Consider the following 20,575-nt stretch of genomic DNA (forward strand, 5'->3'; position numbering starts at 1 on the left):
TTGACTACCGGGCTGAATGTGGAATGGAAGTCTAAGCCTGGACGCTGGGTAAATCCCTTTGCAACAAGACGAGCTTTATACCTGTCAATGGAACCATCAGATTTATGTTTTATACGAAACAACCACTTGCACTCAACCACATTCATCGAAGGAGTAACTGGAACCAAATCCCATGTCCGATTCCTAACAAGTGCATCAAATTCAGCATGCATCGCTTCTCTCCAGTGAGGGTGAGGACATGCTTGTTTGTATGTATGAGGAACAAAGGACGAGGAGAGTTGAACATTGACACTAAACTGCTTGGGTTTGAGGCTATTTGTTTTGGAGCGTGTGACCATGGGATGACTTGAAGTTGTCACCACGGGTGAAGGATCAGATGGAGCCAAAGCAAGTGTAGGTTGGGAAGAGTTATTGGCAGATGACTGAGAAGGTACGTTGGTGGGAGGTATAGGGGAAGGGAGTGGTAACACTGAGGTACTTAGTTGTTGGTGATTTTTGCGTTGGTAGGTGATTAATGGTCTGGGTGACGGCAGGGGCTGAGTATAATCCGGTGGTGGTGTGATGGTGTGTGGCAATGAAGGAGAGGATAAAGTTTGAGAATTACCTGATGCAATGGAGACACCTTCTGATCTGGCAGGCATTGAGTTGGGCAGTGGAGAGTACACGGGCAGAGCATCTGGGAGGGTATGACAAGAATCAAAACTTGATGGTTCATTAGTCACAGGTAGAACATCAGAACAAATCTCCCAAGAATCAGTGCTCTGTTGGTTTTTTAGATTCGAAAAAATATTATGAAAAGGATAGGTGTCTTCCAAAAATTGAACATCCCTAGATAAGTACAATTTATTTTTGACGGGATCAAAACATTGGTGACAGTAATGTTTATTAGAAAATCCTAAATATACACAAGGAGTCGATTTTGGCTCTAACTTATTTTTGGCATATGGTTTAAGCCATGGGTAACATAAACAACCAAAAACTCTAAGTGATTCATACTTTGGAGCCTCGTGAAATAAAATTTCATAAGGGCATTTATTTTGTAAATTTGGAGTGGTTAGACGGTTTATAAGGTAGACTGCTTGGTGACAGGCAAAACTCCAAAAAGATAAGGGCAAGGATGCTTGATGCAGTAAGGTTTTGGCAGTCTCAACTACATGCATGTGTCTACGTTCAACCGATGCCACTCTTTGAGGCGTGTATGGTGGTGTCACTAAGTGTTCAATACCTTGAATTTTGAGATATGAGGATAAACCTTGGAACTCACCACCACCATCAGTATAGAGAGACATAATTTTGGTTCGAAACCGACGCTCAAGTAAGGGATGTAAAGCTTGAAAGACATCAAGGACTTCCTTTATTGATTTTATAGTGAACAACCACATGTATTTCGAGTACTGGTCAACAAATAAGGCATAATATCTCTTGTTATCAATTGACAAAACAGGAGATGGCCCCCATAAATCAGTATAAATTATTTACAATGGCCGTTGACTTTGTAATGAATTTTCAGAAAAAGGTAGCCTGTGCATTTTATTAGAATAACACGAATTACAAATGGAAACGGTTCTAGAATGTGAAACTGGAAGAGAAAACTGATGTAAAATCGTGTTTAAAGTGCGATGATTAGGATGGCCTAAACGCCGATGCCACAGGTGTAGAGGAACGACAACATTGCATTGAGGGGTATGATGTGCACTGCCCGATGGCCACTCATATAGCCCATCTCGATTCTGCCCGCGAAACAGAGGCGCCCCCGTACTCAGATCCTTCACACAATAAGAAAAAGGAAAGAATTCAATGGACGTATAGTTATCGCGGCAAAATTTTGAAACAGAAAGAAGATTATTTTTTATGGAATGAGAACATAAAGTATTGAGAAGCTTAAATTACTGATTCGATGCACTTAAGTTAGTGTTACCGGTATGAGAAATTGGAATGGTGTTACCGTCCCCCATTGCTATCTCCTCTGGACCATGGTAGGTGTGCACGTCAGTGAAGTTTTGCGCATTAGAGGCCATATGATGGGTGGCACCTGTATCAACAATCCAAGGAGCCTGTTGAGTTGGAGATCGAGCAGCATAGTTTGCCCGGGCTTGTATGTGATCGTGTGATTGTGATCTACAAACCTTAGCAGAATGACCAAGGCGGTCACACAACTGGCACTTTAGAGTGTGATCATAACGCTGCTGTTGGTTATTGTTGCCAGCACGCGATGGCTGGGCACGCCTTGACTGGTTGGTGTTGGGGGAATTTGCATTTGAACGCCTATTAGAGGTGTTTCCTTGGCGAGGATGCATGTTTGTTTGCTGTGCAATAGCAGCAGTAATGGGTGTTGAGAGTGGCTTCTTTGCTTCTTCATGCTTGATGAAAAGCTCATGGTCAAGTAACTTCTCATAAAGTTCAGGATAAGAGATAGCAGAATCTCTTGCACGGATAGCTGCTGATATTTCACGGAATTCAGGTCCGAGTCCAGTGAGGATTTTGACAATCAGTTCCTCATTGGACACAGGAGCTCCAGCAGTGGCAAGTTCATCACAGAGAGATCGAACCTGGTGCAGATAATCAGCGACAGGAAGGGTTTCTTTTGCGAGGCGAGCCAGACGATCGCGCAAACTAAATATCCTTGTTTGCGATTTGTTGGCATACGCAGTGTGCAAAGCATCCCAAGCAGCCTGGGAAGTGGATGCAGCGACAACCGTAGCAGCAAGATTTGGGTCAACTGAGGCCAAGATGGCGTTTTGAATTAGTTGATCTTGGCGATACCATGAAACAAATGCAGGATTTTCGATGTCCTGATTATTTTGAGTCACTGTATGAGCAGGGGCTGGGCGAGAACCGTCGAGATGGCCAAAAAGGTTGTGACCACGCATAAGCATGGACACTTGTGCTTTCCAAAGGGAAAAATTGTGGCTGCCAGTTAATTTGATTGGTAACTGGGTGACAGGATTAAACTGAACAATTGTTGTATTGGCATCGGAGTTGGTTACAGTGATGTTTGGGGCCATTTTTATGGGAAGGGTGGGAGGGTTTCTCGATAGAAATTTACTCGTGAGAGTTAATTGGCTCTTGATACCATATAAAGTATAAAGCTGCCAGTAGAATGAAAGGAACTATGTATTTTATTGATTGTAACTAAGTATATATAGATTCTGTACAACTTCAACAGCAAAGAGATAAACTAAGAAAAAGGTAAGACTTATCTATAACCTATATACAAGGGAGGAAGTTACAACAGAGTCCTAAAGAGAAGACACTACTAAATCTGATCCGTTATTATGCATAACATGACTAATTGCCTTCTTTTAGTGAATTATCTCTGAGATACTCAAATATTAGATTGTCCTTGAAGCAGTATCCCAAACTTCCTTTTATTGGTTTCCCATAGCCAGTACCTGCATTAGAGCCCGATTAATCTGAATTCTTGCATAGGACCTCATTTGAGGGAAGCACTCCCTACCAAAGATTTTTCCGTAAGCTCGAACCTGAGACTGCACCACATCCTTTGGTGGTATGCAGTCACCCAACTTACTACCAGGAATAATGCCTTTTCCTAGAAAAAGTACATGCAATAGCCAATTTTGTAAGCATTTAATTAATATACATAACATCCAGTACCAGAAATGTATATTGCTTATCATTCTCAGGCAAAATGCATATGAAAAAACTTCAGATATATAGTACATTTCACATAAACATAGCAAGATAAGTCCTCTTTAAATAAAATATACAATACAGGGTTTTTATCCATAATATAATGAGCTCCATAACTATATTATCATGGCTAATTTTTCAACCGTAGGGTTCTTTCCACTCACTTCACATGCTTGGTAAACCAGTCCAACATATCCTGATGAGCTTCTTCAGCACTCTGCACAGCCCTCTTGTCTTCCACGCTGTATCAAACAGTCCATCCATGGGAAACACCAGGATAAACTTTCACAAACCTGTCCACCTATTTTGATGGATGGCAATAAAAGAAACGGAAAGGATAAATCTAAAACTCTTTAAGAAATTCATTAAAGTACGTATCCACTTATCTCAATACATCCACCAAATAAACAGGTGTGTACTATTTCACAGATAAGTCTTTCTAAAAAAGTAATCTTTAAACATAGGAATGTTCGCGTACCTCAGGTTTTGATGATAAAATCTCCTCAAACTGCTTAACAAGCTCAGGAGGAGATAGCTGATCTATTTCAGCTCCCAAAATAGCTATTGGTGCCTTCACCTCTGCCAAAAGATACATAATCAGCTCCATTCGGGAGAGGGAAAAAATAAAGATAAAGAAGGAAATAGGAAGAATCTAAAAAAATGATGCCGTTCAATTTACTCACCATAATTCAAAAAAACACTTGATAGCAAATACTACTTAAGATGAAGGAATATCGAAAGCACTAATAATTTTTCATATTAGAATGAAACTAAACTTTGAACAATAGAACAGCAATATCTCAACGGAGTACTATACATCAAACTGAATCTCCCAGCCTCACACAGACAGAGGCAAACTTGACTGAGCAAGTCACCAGTATTCTAGTTCCATTGAGACATCAAATGCTTTGTCCCATATGCAACACACTTGTTCAAAATCCAGGAGTAATAACTAAATCCGATCACAAATGATTCTGGTAAAAAACAATCGTACCATTCATATCTGTCACGCCCCGAGCCTACACCCTAGACGTGGCCGGCGCTCGAACACCATTGCTGGCCCCCAAGCGAACCCTTGGCCTGGCTTTCTTAACACAGCGGAAACCTAACTCAACAGAATAACTTCATGCAATGCAAGGTCATAAAACAACCCAACTGATAAAATCTGGCCAAAAAGGCAACTCGAGTCTCAAAATAGAATATTTACATATATACATAGGTGAGAGACTCAAAACTAGCTGACTGACTATCTATGAAACCTCTAAAATACTGAGATGGATGTTGGGACAGACCCCGCAACACCCTAATAAAACAAAACTAAGAACACAAAATGATTGAGTCCTCTGGAATGCAAGCAGGAGGATCAACAACGTGCTGGATGCTGATCCAGGGTACCTGTATCTGCATCACCATAAGATGCAGGCCAACTGGCATCAGTACATTGAATGTACGAGTATGCGAGTTGGAAAGCTAAACCACAACTTAAGCTTGAAAATAGTGCAAGAGAACACTTACCTTGGCTCTGTTCGACTCATGAATAACTTAACTCAATATATAAAGCAATAAGACACATGCAGTATACAAAGCTTGTAAGATAGCATAAACAACTTGGCTCATTAATGATAAAACAATAACAAACTTAACTTTACTTATATATAAGTAATATAACTTTAGTGGGAGATTCTTTAACCGACAATCACCACTATGAGCCCTAGTGGTGGTATAACGTTTTACCTCACGTTGCCCAAGGACCATCCTATACCTGGCCGTGATATAGGAAGCTATCTTTACTAAGTGAATCCACTAGCTTAACTTTCGTGATCATCTAAAAAGTATGACCCGAAAAAATCCCATGTTGGCCGCATGGTTCTTATGGAAAGTTGAGTTAATATGAACGCGTGTCCCCAACTCGGTGCTCAAGACTACTCCCAAAAATATACTTTAGCTCATAAGTGTTTCAAACACATCTTTCTTTAGTTTGAGATAATTGCTCAAAATCTAGCCCAAAGGCTCACTTGGAAGCGATGTTCCTTTCTTACTCAAATGTAAAAAAAAACATTTAGAAACTTCTTCGGGAAATACATAGTTCCCTAATAACGTTTGAGAAAATGGACTCGACTTTATGCTCTTGACTTAACTTGAAACTTGAGACTCTTCACTTGGCTTGAACACTATACTCTTTACTCGACTTGAAACTTGAACCTTCAAAACGAAGGTAAAACGTTTAATAACGACTCTTGAAAAGCTTTAGAGACTTGCTTGAACTTACTTCTTAACTTTGCTTGACTTGTCTCTAACTTCACCTTAACTTGATACCAACTCGCCTTGAATTGAATTATGGATTGAAGGTGTATGATCACACGTTTTTGCATGAGTTCTTGACGTTAGAAGTACCTTGGAGTGTTGGAAACAACTAGGAAAAATAGGTACAATACCTAGGAACATGCATGAGAAAGTATGAAAAGAATGGGGGAACTTGGCGTCCTTGGCGCTCTGCAAGGCGCGGAGTGCCATCCCTTGAAGCTCAGAAGGGACCTGCTGGCGCTCTGCTAGGCGCGGCGCCCCAAGAGAGAGAGCTTAGAAGCTCTTTTGGGGCAGGCGCGACGCGCCACCCCTTTCCCTAGAAAACTCAACTTTTCTCCCTCATTTTTCAAACTCTAAACCACCCTAACTTCAAGGGTTTCAACTCCAAATACTAAGGATCATAAAATCCCTCAACATATAAGAGATTTAAGTCAAAAACACAATCAAATCATGTACTAAACCAACAAGAACTTCCAACAACACTGTAACATCCGGCAATGTGAAATAATTGAAGAGGCTTAGAATTGGAAATTTTCAATTTTTGGAAAGGATTTGAAAATCTGGAGAATTTTCGGCTAAGTATGGAAAGGGTGAGTTTTTGGCCAACTTTGATCAGTCGTAACTTCTAGATCATGATGAGTTAGAAGTATTTCTAGTTATGGTTGCATAGCCCTCGGAACGATCTTTCCAACGCCACCGAGTTTGCTCAATTCCGAGTCCGTATGAGCGAGTTATGACTATTGAAAGTTGGGCTGTCGACAAGGAAGTCCGTCCGGGAATCATTAAGGGCATTTTAGTCTTTTCCCTAGCCAATCCTTTTGGGATTATATTGTTGTATAGGGATGATCTTTGGATCATTTGTTCCATTCTAAGAGAGTGAAGGCTAGGGCTTGAGAGTGAAGAAGAGAAGAAGAAGAGAAGAAGAAGAGAAGAAGAGAAGGAGAGGAGATCATCGTGGATTTTCGTCGGGGGTGATCCCTAACAAGGTATGTGAGCTTTTAGTGGTGGGTGATCCTTTCCCCCACACACCTAGTCCCTTTTATTCATTAAGAAAGGTTTGGTCATGTTGCTAAAGTTGGTTGTTGTTGTTGTGGAATTATTGCGGGTTGTGGAACATGATTGGATTGTGTTTTTGAGTGGTATTCTATTGAATGTTGAGGGATATTATGTTTCTAAGTGATTGGGGCTGGAACCCTTGAGGTTAGAGGATTTAGAGTTGGAGACGTGAGGGAGAAAGTCGGGCAGCTTGCGAGGAGCACGTCCGCGTCGCGGACTTGTTCCCTCTGTGAACAAAATCTTCTCCGCGTCGCGGACAGGACGCGGACTCCACTGTTTTCAGAATTTATGTTCGAAGATTTTCTTTAGTTTGGCTGTCCCAAATCATTCCCAAATCATTCCTAATCACCATGGGGTCCTTCCAAATACCAATCAAGTCCTTGAATCCATAATTAAATTCAAGAAAGTTAGGATCAACTCAAGTGAAGTTAGAAGTCAAGTAGAGTTAGGACCGAGCTTAGAAGTTAAGCAAGTCTTTAAAAGCTTTTCAAGAGTCGTTATTGAACGTCTTAACGTCGTTTCAAGTTTCAAGTTGAGTAAAGAGTTTAAGTAAAGTAAGGAGTAAAGAGTCGAGTCGATTTCTCCAAAGTTATTAGGGAACTATGTACTTCCCAAAGAAGTTCTAAATGTTTTTACATTTAAGTAAGAAAGGAGCCATGTTTTCCAAAGAGCCTTCGGGCTAGTTTTGAGTAATTATCTCATATCAGCAGGAATAATTATGTTTTAAAAACATAAGAGCCAGTACATTTTTGGGAGTAGTATCGAGCACTGAGTTGGGGGAGTGTTCAAAGAACCCACAGCCCCCATAGAACCATGTTAGCCACCATGGGTAGAAAAAGGGTCATGCTTTTTAGATGAACCCTTTTCAGATTTGACTAGTGGATCCATTAGGCAGTTCAGGTCTTATACCTTTGGCCGGGTATAAGATGCTCTGGCAGCGTGAGGTCGATCGCTGTATCATCACTATAGCTCTTATGTGATGGTTGTCGGTTAGAGAAACTCCCACAGCAGTTATTGTATTTTCATACTCAGAGATTATTGTATTTTTATATACATCAGTTCATTGTATTTTTATATACATTTCAGGCTTGTTGTATCTTTGTATACACACAGAGTTTATAACATGTTTTAAACAGTCTTTCTTTATATCGCACTTGTTTTAAATTGCCTTATATTGAAAGAAGTCAGTCAGGTTGAGTTGAGTTGAGCCAGGTAAGCTATTCAGTTTCTCCCAGGTTTCCTTCTAGCCGTTGCTGCTTAGCTTTCCAGCTTGCATACTCGTACATTCCATGTACTGATGCCAGTTGGCCTGCATCGTTTCATGATGCAGATCCAGGTATCCCAGATCAGCAGCCTGTGCGTCGTTGATCCAGCTGAGCACTCCAGAGTCATGGTGAGCCTCCTTGCTTTCCGGAGGACTCTATTACTTCGTGTTCTTAGTGTTGTCTTATTAGGATGTTGTGGGGTCTGTCCCAACATCCATCTCAGTAATTTAGAGGCTTCATAGATAGACAGATAGACAGTCAGTCAGCTAGTTTTGAGTCTCTTATCTATGTATATATGTAAATACTCTATTTTGAGACCCGAGGTGCCTTTATGGCCAGAATTGTATAAGTTAGGTTGTTTTGTAATATTGCATCGCTTGAGTTATTCTGTTGAGTTAGGTTTNTCGAGTCTCAAAATAGAATATTTACATATATACATAGGTGAGAGACTCAAAACTAGCTGACTGACTATCTATGAAACCTCTAAAATACTGAGATGGATGTTGGGACAGACCCCGCAACACCCTAATAAAACAAAACTAAGAACACAAAATGATTGAGTCCTCTGGAATGCAAGCAGGAGGATCAACAACGTGCTGGATGCTGATCCAGGGTACCTGTATCTGCATCACCATAAGATGCAGGCCAACTGGCATCAGTACATTGAATGTACGAGTATGCGAGTTGGAAAGCTAAACCACAACTTAAGCTTGAAAATAGTGCAAGAGAACACTTACCTTGGCTCTGTTCGACTCATGAATAACTTAACTCAATATATAAAGCAATAAGACACATGCAGTATACAAAGCTTGTAAGATAGCATAAACAACTTGGCTCATTAATGATAAAACAATAACAAACTTAACTTTACTTATATATAAGTAATATAACTTTAGTGGGAGATTCTTTAACCGACAATCACCACTATGAGCCCTAGTGGTGGTATAACGTTTTACCTCACGTTGCCCAAGGACCATCCTATACCTGGCCGTGATATAGGAAGCTATCTTTACTAAGTGAATCCACTAGCTTAACTTTCGTGATCATCTAAAAAGTATGACCCGAAAAAATCCCATGTTGGCCGCATGGTTCTTATGGAAAGTTGAGTTAATATGAACGCGTGTCCCCAACTCGGTGCTCAAGACTACTCCCAAAAATATACTTTAGCTCATAAGTGTTTCAAACACATCTTTCTTTAGTTTGAGATAATTGCTCAAAATCTAGCCCAAAGGCTCACTTGGAAGCGATGTTCCTTTCTTACTCAAATGTAAAAAAAAACATTTAGAAACTTCTTCGGGAAATACATAGTTCCCTAATAACGTTTGAGAAAATGGACTCGACTTTATGCTCTTGACTTAACTTGAAACTTGAGACTCTTCACTTGGCTTGAACACTATACTCTTTACTCGACTTGAAACTTGAACCTTAAAACGAAAGTAAAACGTTTAATAACGACTCTTGAAAAGCTTTAGAGACTTGCTTGAACTTACTTCTTAACTTTGCTTGACTTGTCTCTAACTTCACCTTAACTTGATACCAACTCGCCTTGAATTGAATTATGGATTCAAGGTGTATGATCACACGTTTTTGGATGAGTTCTTGACGTTAGAAGTACCTTGGAGTGTTGGAAACAACTAGGAAAACTAGGTACAATACCTAGGAACATGCATGAGAAAGTATGAAAAGAATGGGGGAACTTGGCGTCCTTGGCGCTCTGCAAGGCGCGGAGCGCCATCCCTTGAAGCTCAGAGGGGACCTGCTGGCGCTCTGCTAGGCGCGGCACCCCAAGGGAGAGAGCTCAGAAGATCTTTTGGGGAGCGCTGGCAGGCGCGACGCGCCACCCCTTTCCCTAGAAAACTCAACTTTTCTCCCTCATTTTTCCAACTCTAAACCACCCTAACTTCAAGGGTTTCAACTCCAAACACTAAGGATCATAAAATCCCTCAACATACAAGAGATTTAACTCAAAAACACAATCAAATCATGTACTAAACCAACAAGAACTTCCAACAACACAACCAACCACTTCAACAACACAAACCAACAATTTCAACAACCCAACCAAGCTTTTCTCGAAAATAAAACGAGTTTGGTGTGTGGGAGAAAGGATCAACCCAACACTATGAACTCACATACCTAGTAGGGATCACCCCCGACGATATCCACGACGATCCTCGACGAAAATCCTTGCTTGCTCTTCTCTTTCTCCTCTTCTTCTCCTCTTCTTCTCCATTTCACTCTCAAGCCCTAGCTCTCACTCTTTAAAATGGGACAAAATGATCCAAATATCAGCCTAACACACAATTTAACCCCAAAAGAAATAGCTAGGGAAAAGACCAAAATGCCCTTAAAATTTCCGAACGGATTCCCTGCCAACTGCCAAACTTTCAAAGGGCATAACTCGCTCATACCAACTCAGAATCGAGCAAACTCAGTGGCGTTGGAAAGATCATTCCAAGGGCTTTCCAAACATAACTGGAAATACACATAACTCATCCTGATATAGGATTTATGACTGCTCAAAATTGGCCAAAAACTCACTTTTTCCCACACTTGTCCAAATTTCCAGTTATTTAATTCCTTCCAAAAATGACTATTTCCGATTTCCAGCTTCTCTATAGTTATTTCAAATTGTCGGATGTTACAATATCTCCCCCTTGGGAACATTCCTCCTCGAATGAGGTTACTCTTACCAAGGTTAAGGGTGTAACATCAAACTCAAACACGCAACAAGCAATCATGCAAACAACAACAACAATAACGACATGCCCACTACAATTTAAAGAGCACTAAGAAGGAAATTAGTACATTGGTCTGCATTTCCTCTGGATTCAAAGAGATATGGGTATCTATTTTTCATGTCCTCTTCGGCTTCCCAAGTAGCTTCCTCAACAAATTGGTTCCTCCATAGGACCTTGACTGAGGCTACATCTTTTGTTCTCAACCTACGAACTTGACGATCTAAAATCTGAACAGGACCTCCTCATAAGATAAGTTATCCTTGATCCTAATACTTTCAGTTGGTAGGATCAATGAAGGATCGCCTATGCACTTCTTCAACATAGAGATATGAAATACCGAATGAACCGCTACTAGTTCCTGTGGCAGCTCCAACTCATAAGCAACATTGCCGATTCTCTTGGCTACGCGGTAAGGTCCAATATACCGGGGACTAAGTTTCCCCTTCTTACCAAACCTCATAACACCCTTCATGGGTGAAACTTTCAAATATACCCAATCATCTATTTCAAACTCTAACGCTCTTCTCCTGACATCAGTGTAGGATTTTTGATGACTCTATGTTGTTTTCAACCTCTCTTTAATCACTTTCACCTTCTCCATAGCTTGGTGAACTAAGTCTGGTCCTATCAACCCTGCTTCACCAACTTCAAACCATCCGATAGGAGATATACATCTTCTCCCATAGAGAGCTTCGTATGGAGCCATCTGGATGCTAGAGTGATAACTATTGTTGTAGGCAAACTCAATGAGAGGTAGGTGATCATCCCAGTTCCCTTTGAAATCGATCACACAAGCCCTCAACATATCTTCTAAAGTCTAAATAGTGCACTATGCTTGCCCATCAGTCTGAGGATGAAAGGCAGTACTTAAGTTCACCTTTGAACCTAAGCCCTTCTGAAAAGATTTCCAGAACTGTGCAGTAAACTGTGCACCTCTATCTGAAATAATGGAGATTGGGACTCCATGAAGTCTCACTATCTCTTGAACATACAACTTGGCATAATCTTCTGCTGTATTGGTGGTCTTTACCAGTAGAAAATGAGTTGACTTTGTCATTCGGTCGACAATCACCCAAATAGAATCATGTTGTCTACAAGACTTTGGCAACCTTGTGATGAAATCCATATTGATCATCTCCCACTTCCATTCCGGAAGTTCTATCCGCTGAGCCAAACCAACAGGCCTTTGGTGTTCAACTTTCACTTGTTGGCAATTTGGACACTTAGCAACAAACTCTGCAATGCCCTTCTTCATGCCATTCCACCAATAAACTTCTCTCAAGTCACGATACATCTTTGTGGAACCCGGATGAATGGAATATCTGGAGCTATGAGCTTCCTCCATAATCCTTTCTTGGAGTCCATCTACCATAGGTACACACAATCTACCTGATACCTCAAAACACCATCTCCACCTTGTTCAAAAGCTAATACTCTTTGCTTTTGAACATTTTCCTTCAACTCAAGCAAAATGCAATCTTGATCTTGTTTCTCTTTCACTTCTGACACTAGTGATGACTCGGCTCCATTCGCCACCACTATTCCTCCTTCTGTGGAATCTGTAAATGCCAGTCTGTGTACATCTTTTGCTAACTCTTTCCATCCTTCTTCAATATGGGCGGTACTACCCATAGACAACCTGCTCAAAGAATCAGCAACAACATTAGCCTTACCTGGGTGGTAAAGAATACTCAGGTCATAGTCCTTGAGTAATTCTAACCACCTCCTCTGTCTGAGATTAAGCTCCTTCTGAGTAAGCACATATTGAAGGCTCTTGTAATCAGTGAATATATCAACATGCACACCATACAAGTAATGACGCCATATCTTCAAAGCGAACACTACAGCCGCTAACTCTAGGTCATGGGCTGGGTAGTTCTTCTCATGAACCTTCAACTGTCTGGAGGCATAAGCTATAACCTTGCCATCCTACATTAAGACACAACCCAAACAAACTCTAGAGGCATCAAAATACACCACAAAACCTTGAGTACCTTCTGGTAACGTTAAAACTGGAGCTGTAACAATCTCTTTTTCAATTCCTGAAAGTTTTTCTCACAAGCTTCATACCATTGAAATTTCTCTGCCTTCTGAGTTAACTTGGTCAAAGGAGATGCAATAGACGAGAATCCCTCTACAAACCTTCTATAATAGCCAGCTAATCCCAAGAAACTCCTAATTTCAGTTGGAGATATGGGTCTAGGCCAATTCTGCACTGCCTCAATTTTCTGAGTATCAACTTTAATTCCATCACCGAACACAATGTGGCCTAGGAACGCCACAGACTTAAGCCAAAACTCACACTTAGAGAACTTGGCATACAACTCCTTGTCTTTCAAAGTCTGAAGAACTGTTCTGAGATGACTAGCATGATCTTCTTCATTCCTTGAATAGACTAGTATGTCATCAATAAAGACGATAACAAACGTATCTAAATAAGGTTTGAAGACTCGATTCATCAAGTCCATGAAAGATGTCGGTGCATTGGTCAAACCAAAAGACATGACTAAAAACTCATAATGACCGTACCTGGTCCTGAAAGTTGTCTTTGGAATATCACATTCCCTTACTCCTAACTGATGATAGTCTAATCTGAGGTCAATCTTTGAAAAACAGGTAGCACCCTGAAGCTGATCGAAAAGATCATCAATCCTCGGAAGAGGGTACTTATTCTTTATGGTAACCTTATTCAACTGACGGTAATCTATACACATTCTAAGGGAACCATCTTTCTTCCTCACAAACAAGACCGAAGCGCCCCAAGGTGAGACACTCGGTCGAATGAAACCTTTATTTAGGAGATCTTTCAACTGTCCTTTCAACTCTTTTAACTCTGTTGGTGCCATTCTATATGGCGGAATAGAGATAGGACGAGTATCAGGAATGAGATCTATGCCGAAATCTATTTCTCTCTCAGGAGGAATTCCGGGTAGATCATCAGGGAAAACATCTGGAAACTCTCTTACTATAGGAACTGACTGAAAATGAGGTATCTCAACACTAGAGTCATGAACTCGGACTAAGTGATAGACACAACCCTTCGAAACTAACTTTCTTTCCTTAAGGTACGAAATGAAACGACCCTTAGGCACTGTTGAACTACTACTCCACTCTAAGATTGGCTCATTCGGAAACTGAAACTTGACCACTCGAGTTCTACAGTCTAATGATGTATAACAGGCATGAAGCCAATCCATACCTAGAATGACATCGAAATCTACCATGTCTAACTCAACCAAATCAGCCATGGTGCTCTTGTGATTGATAGAAACAGGACAATCACGATAAACTCTTTCTGCTAGAATAAACTCCCCAACATGTGTAGAAACATAAAAGGGTTCACAAAGTCTTTCAGGAAGAACCTCAAACTTATTTGCAACATAAGGAGTTACAAAAGATAAACTTGCTCCTGGATCTAGCAAAGCATACACATCAAAAGCAAAGACTTTGATCATACCAGTGACAACATTAGGAGAATTCCTTGCTCATGGCGACTGGTGATTGCATAAAGGCGGTTTGCTCCTCCGCCGGTACTAGAAGTAGCTCCTCTAGGTGTCGTCCTGTCTGGGGGAGCAACTGAAGAAGATTGGGCCCTACTGCCTAAATTTTCACTACCTTGCTTATTCTTAGGGCACTCCTTCATAAAGTGACCCTCTTGTCCACACTTAAAGCAACCTGTCTGGCCCTGACGACACTTCCCTGGATGGACTCTACCACACCTAGCACATGAAGGAAACAAACTACCTCCTTATGCCACACTACCTGAAGACTGTGCTGGTCTAGCCTTGAAGTCCTTCCAATTCTGGCCATTAAATTCCCCTTTGTATCGGGGTGCAGGTGCTCTAGTAGATGATGGAGCAGGTCCCTTTTACCTTTGCTGAAAGGAGGAACGGTTTGAATATCCTTTCTGCTGCCCGAACTCACTACTGGTCTTAGCTTTCTTATTTCTGAACTCTTATCTGTCTCTCAGCTTCTCTTACTCAACCTGCTGCACGTAGACCATCAACCTTGATATGTCCATGTCCTCGATAAGCATTGCAGCCCTACCTTCCTTACTTGACAACCGAGACAGCCCAGTAACAAACAAACTCATTCTATTCCTCATGTCCGCAACCATATCCGGCGCATAGCGGGATGGTTGTGTGAACTTTAGACTGTACTCTTGAACACTCAAAGACTCCTGCTTAAGTGTGAGGAACTCACGTACCTTGGCCTCTCTCAATTCTCGAGGAAAGAAATACCCCAAGAAAGCTTCCTCAAAACAGGCCCAACTCGGAGGTGGTGCATTCTCAGCTCTGCCCTCTTTCCACTGGTCGAACCAACTTCTAGCAACATCCTTAAATTGATATGCAGCTAGTTCAACCCGCTCAGTATCTGCCATATGCATCACATCAAAAATCTTTTTCAATTTCTTAATGAAGTTCTCTAGATCCTCAGTAGTACTCAAACCCATGAAACTCGGAGGATTCATCCCCAAGAACTCACGAATCCTGGAAGTGTCAGCTCCTTCATGTCGAGCTCCCTTCTGCTGACCAATCTGATTAGTTACAGCATGACTCAGAATTCTAATTGCCTCTCTGAACTCGGCATTAGAAACTTCCCCTTGTGGTTGTGCTCCCGGGGCATAAGGTAACTCTTTCTCATCAACAAAACGTCTAGGAAGACGCCTCTACCAACTCTTCGTGGAGGCATGATTATCTGAAACACGCGCAAGCACGGATTAAAAAGAAACTTTTTAGAGATCAACTCTAACGCACGAGATGAGTGTGAAAGAAGTGAGAAATCTTCCTAAATGTTATAGTGTCCCAATTATAGATGTCGCGCGCTTCACACCGATAACAAGGACTTTACAGACACGGCTTCATACACTCCCTAGGACTCTTGAACTCTATGCTCTGATACCAAGTTTGTCACGCCCCGAGCCTACACCCTAGACGTGGCCAGCACTCGAAGACCATTGCTGGCCCCCAAGCGAACCCTTGGCCTGGCTTTCTTAACTCAGCGGAAACCTAACTCAACAGAATAACTCCACGCAATGCAAGGTCATAAAACAACCCAACTGATAAAATCTGGCCAAAAAGGCAACTCGAGTCTCAAAATAGAATATTTACATATATACATAGGTGAGAGACTCAAAACTAACTGACTGACTGTCTATGAAGCCTCTAAAATACTGAGATGGATGTTGGGACAGACCCCGCAACACCCTAATAAAACAAAACTAAGAACACAAAATGATTGAGTCCTCTGGAATGCAAGCAGGAGGATCAACGACGTGCTGGATGTTGATCCGGGGTACCTGTATCTGCATCGCCATAAGATGCAGGCCAACTGGCATCAGTACATTGAATGTACGAGTATGCGAGTTGGAAAGCTAAACCACAACTCAAGCTTGAAAATAGTACAAGAGAACACTTACCTTGGCTCTGTTCGACTCATGAATAACTAAACTCAATATATAAAGCAATAAGACATATGCAGTATACAAAGCTTGTAAGATAGCGTAAACAACTTGGTTCATTAATGATAAAACAATAACAAACTTAACTTTACTTATATAGAAGTAATATAACTTTAGTGGGAGATTCTTTAACCGACAACCACCACTATGAGCCCTAGTAGTGGTATAACGTTTTACCTAACGTTGCCCAAGGACCATCCTATACCTGGCCGTGATATAGGAAGCTATCTTTACTAAGTGGATCCACTAGCTTAACTTTCGTGATCATCTAAAAATTATGACCCGAAAAAATCCCATGTTGGCCGCATGGTTCTTATGGAGAGTTGAGTTAATATGAACTCGTGTCCCCAACTCGGTGCTCAAGACTACTCCCAAAAATATACTTTAGCTCATAAGTGTTTCAAACACATCTTTCTTTAGTTTGAGATAATTGCTCAAAATTTAGCCCAAAGGCTCACTTGGAAGCGATGTTCCTTTCTTACTCAAATGTAAAAAAAAACATTTAGAAGCTTCTTCGGGAAATACATAGTTCCCTAATAACTTTTGAGAAAATGGACTCGACTTTATGCTCTTGACTTAACTTGAAACTTGAGACTCTTCACTTGGCTTGAACTCTATACTCTTTACTCGACTTGAAACTTGAACCTTAAAACGAAGGTAAAACGTTTAATAATGACTCTTGGAAAGCTTTAGAGACTTGCTTGAACTTACTTCTTAACTTTGCTTGACTTGTCTCTAACTTCACCTTAACTTGATACCAACTCGCCTTGAATTGAATTATGGATTCAAGGTGTATGATCACACGTTTTTGGATGAGTTCTTGACATTAGAAGTACCTCGGAATGTTGGAAACAACTAGGAAAAATAGGTACAACACCTAGGAACATGCATGAGAAAGTATGAAAAGAATGGGGGAACTTGGCGTCCTTGGCGCTCTGCAAGGCGCGGAGCGCCATCCCTTGAAGCTCAGAAGGGACCTGCTGGAGCTCTGCTAGTCGCGGCGCCCCAAGAGAGAGAGCTCAGAAGCTCTTTTGGGGCACGCTGGCAGGCGCGACACGCCACCCCTTTCACCAAAAAACTCGACTTTTCTTTCTCATTTTTCCAACTCTAAACCACCCTAACTTCAAGGGTTTCAACTCCAAAAACTAAGGATCATAAAATCCCTCAAAATACAAGAGATTTAACTCAAAAATACAAGAGATTTAACTCAAAAACACAATCAAATCATGTACTAAACCAACAAGAACTTCCAACAACACAACCAACAACTTCAACAACACAAACCAACAATTTCAACAACCCAACCAAGCTTTTCTCAAAAATAAAGCGAGTTTGGTGCGTGGGAGAAAGGATCAACCCAACACTATGAACTCACATACATAGTAGGGATCACCCCCGACGATATCCACGACGATCCTTGACGAAAATCCATGCTTGCTCTTCTCTTTCTTCTCTTCTTCTCCATTTCACTCACAAGCCCTAGCTCTCTCTCTCTTTAAAATGGGACAAAATGATCCAAAAACCAACCTAACACACAATATAACCCCAAAAGAAATAGCTAGGGAAAAGACCAAAATGCCCTTAAAATTTCCGGACGGATTCCCTACCAACTGCCCAACTTTCAAAGGGCATAACTCGCTCATACGAACTTGGAATCGAGCAAACTCGGTGGCTTTGGAAAGATCATTCCAAGGGATTTCCAAAAATAACTGGAACTACTCCTATCTCATCCTGATCTAGGATTTATGACTGCTCAAAGTTGGCCAAAAATGACTATTTCCGATTTCCAGCTTCTCTATAGTTATTTCAAATTGTCGGATGTTACAATATAATCCACAGAGACAAATGATGGGTGCAATAGCACTGCAGCTTGAATGTTGTCAAACTTGGCTAGTTCAACAACCGCCTTGCCTGTTAAGAAAACAGAAGGTCAGAATCTTAGACAACTAAAAGAAATTGACCCTATACATCCTACGCGGGCAAGGGATGAAAAATCCTAAAAGAGAAAGTTGAACAACATACCACCCCAGCAAAACCCTGCCGCTCCAATTGCAGATATGCCTTTATCTTTTAAAGCTGCAATAACCTGCTTTGCATCTTCAAATCCTTTATCCTAACAGAACAAACAAAAAAATGAATGTCACGGCGGTGAGCCCGATAATATTAATGTTGCACACTAGCATTCCCAAGCAGGATCAAGTAAATGGATGGAAAACTCTGATAATGATGGTGTTGCCTCCTTTCATTCTTGAGGCAAATCTATGGCAATATTACAAGAAGAAATCAATCAGAAGGCATACTGTTCCATGTGATTGTAACCAGACTTGTATAGGCTTCTCTGTATTTTCAGGATTGTAAGGATCCCCATAAAGAAAATCAGGAACCATCACATAGTAACCCACAGCTGCAACTTTGTTAGCAAGCTTCCTACACAACAGCAGTTAAGGATACTTTGTCACCCCTACTTCTTCCATTGAAATGTAAGCAAAGGGATACAATGACAAGATCAGTGGATCACCTGAATTCTGTAATTCAAACTTCATTTTATATAAGGTAAAATCTGTATTCAGACTTCTCTCTCTATTCTTTTTTCTGGTTCTGATGGATTTGTGGTTGTATTTGGTATTGCTGACGTCTAAGGAGCAAAACCTAAAGTTATCATCAGGTAGAAGAACCCTAGGGCGCCGACTTTTTGTTTTCTTAACAAAGAGTTGTGGTTGATAAGTAGGTAGCAGTTTGTTGTCTTGCAGTCCATTCAAATTAGTACTCATAGTATTATTTCATTAGTTTCTTGTCCTTTGATTTTTGTTACTCTTTGTTGTTTATTGTACCTCTATTGTCCTTTGATTTTTGTTACTCTTTGTTGTTCCTTGTACCTCTATTATCATATTGTAGTATTGTAGTTTTTGTTCTGTTACTATTTGTTGTTTTTGATATTATATGATGTTTCTTATACGTCTGTTAGACCGTTTCTCCCTTTTCTGGATTGGTTTTCCTTGAGCCAAAGGTCTATCGGTATCAGCCTCTCTACCTCTAAGGTAAGAGGTAAGGTCTGGGTGCACTTTACCCTCCCAAGCCCCACTTTGTGGGACTACACTGGATATGTTGTTGTTTGTTGTTGTAGTTGTGGTTGTATGTGATATTGTTATATCTGTGAAAGCAAGAAATGATATTGTTAACAGCAAAGAAGCATCCAAGAGCAGACATATGGTGCAAACATTAGTACAGAAATATATGAAAAATGAAGTGCAAATTCAGCAGAGCCCAGATGCCCAAATTCATAAAAGACAAAAGGGTTAAAAGGGTAAGTCCCGGAGATGAGAAGGATGGCGTGTTTGGAATTGGAAGAACCAGAGACGTAGGTTTTGAGTCCTCCAATATCTAAAACGGATCCATGTCCACTGCTTGAGCTCAAAGCTGGTGGGTTCTCGCAGCACTGAGGCCCTGCCATTTTTTGCTATACAGTAAGGACGGTGCCTTCCCTTCACAATCACTGATGAATTTTGTAATTTGTAGAACCATAAAATTTTAGAAACGTGAACAATTAAAAGAGAAAAAGATGAGCAAAAGAAATTGCTAGCATTTGCTTTACTTGCTCATTCTGTATTAACTGAAGGAAGGTAGAATATTGCTCGGACTCTCCAAAAATATCACATGATGTATCAAGCACCTCGGATCTGACACTTGTGTGGTGACATTTTTTTAAGAGTCTGAATAGCGTAAATTTCACTTCACAAAAGCACCTCACTGATATGTCAAATGACAAGCAATAACACTGTAGATACAGAGAAGGACCACAGGCATGTTTGTCCTTGGGCGCAGTCCGCATTTAACAAGGAACAGATGGAATATCTATATATTATCTACTTTTACCTGCAAGCAATAGGGTTAAACTGGTCATTCAATAATATAGATTTCAGGGAGTAAATTATGTGTTTGCAGAACCTATGGAATCCTGTATTGAAGGAAGTGCACCAATGTATTTGCAGGAGCAGGAAAACTACGTTCTCGAGCTCGAGGTTTGAATTTCTTAACAGTAGTACACAAACATCAATCAGAATGAACAATGTCCACTGATAACACCTGGCAGTAAAGTT

General features: G+C 40.8%; 1 protein-coding gene across 2 annotated transcripts in view; it reads right to left on the reverse strand.

Annotated features, from left to right (window-relative positions):
- Positions 1–3,650: 3,650 nt before the first annotated feature.
- Positions 3,651–20,575, reverse strand: part of LOC125871010 (endo-1,3;1,4-beta-D-glucanase-like) — a 35,067-nt gene continuing 18,142 nt past the window's right edge. Inside the window, exons 6-7 of one of the 2 annotated variants that reach the window (XM_049551588.1) lie at positions 4,130–4,230; positions 3,651–3,952 (exon numbers count right to left, since the gene is read on the reverse strand). In XM_049551588.1, the coding sequence (XP_049407545.1) occupies positions 3,899–3,952; positions 4,130–4,230 (155 nt within the window). In that variant the 3' untranslated portion in view covers positions 3,651–3,898. The remainder of the gene's footprint in view (positions 3,953–4,129; positions 4,231–20,575) is intronic. The other variant, XM_049551587.1, reaches the window with a different exon arrangement.

Source organism: Solanum stenotomum, chromosome 7 (genome assembly GCF_019186545.1).
Source record: "Solanum stenotomum isolate F172 chromosome 7, ASM1918654v1, whole genome shotgun sequence".
NCBI classification, from domain to species: domain Eukaryota; kingdom Viridiplantae; phylum Streptophyta; class Magnoliopsida; order Solanales; family Solanaceae; genus Solanum; species Solanum stenotomum.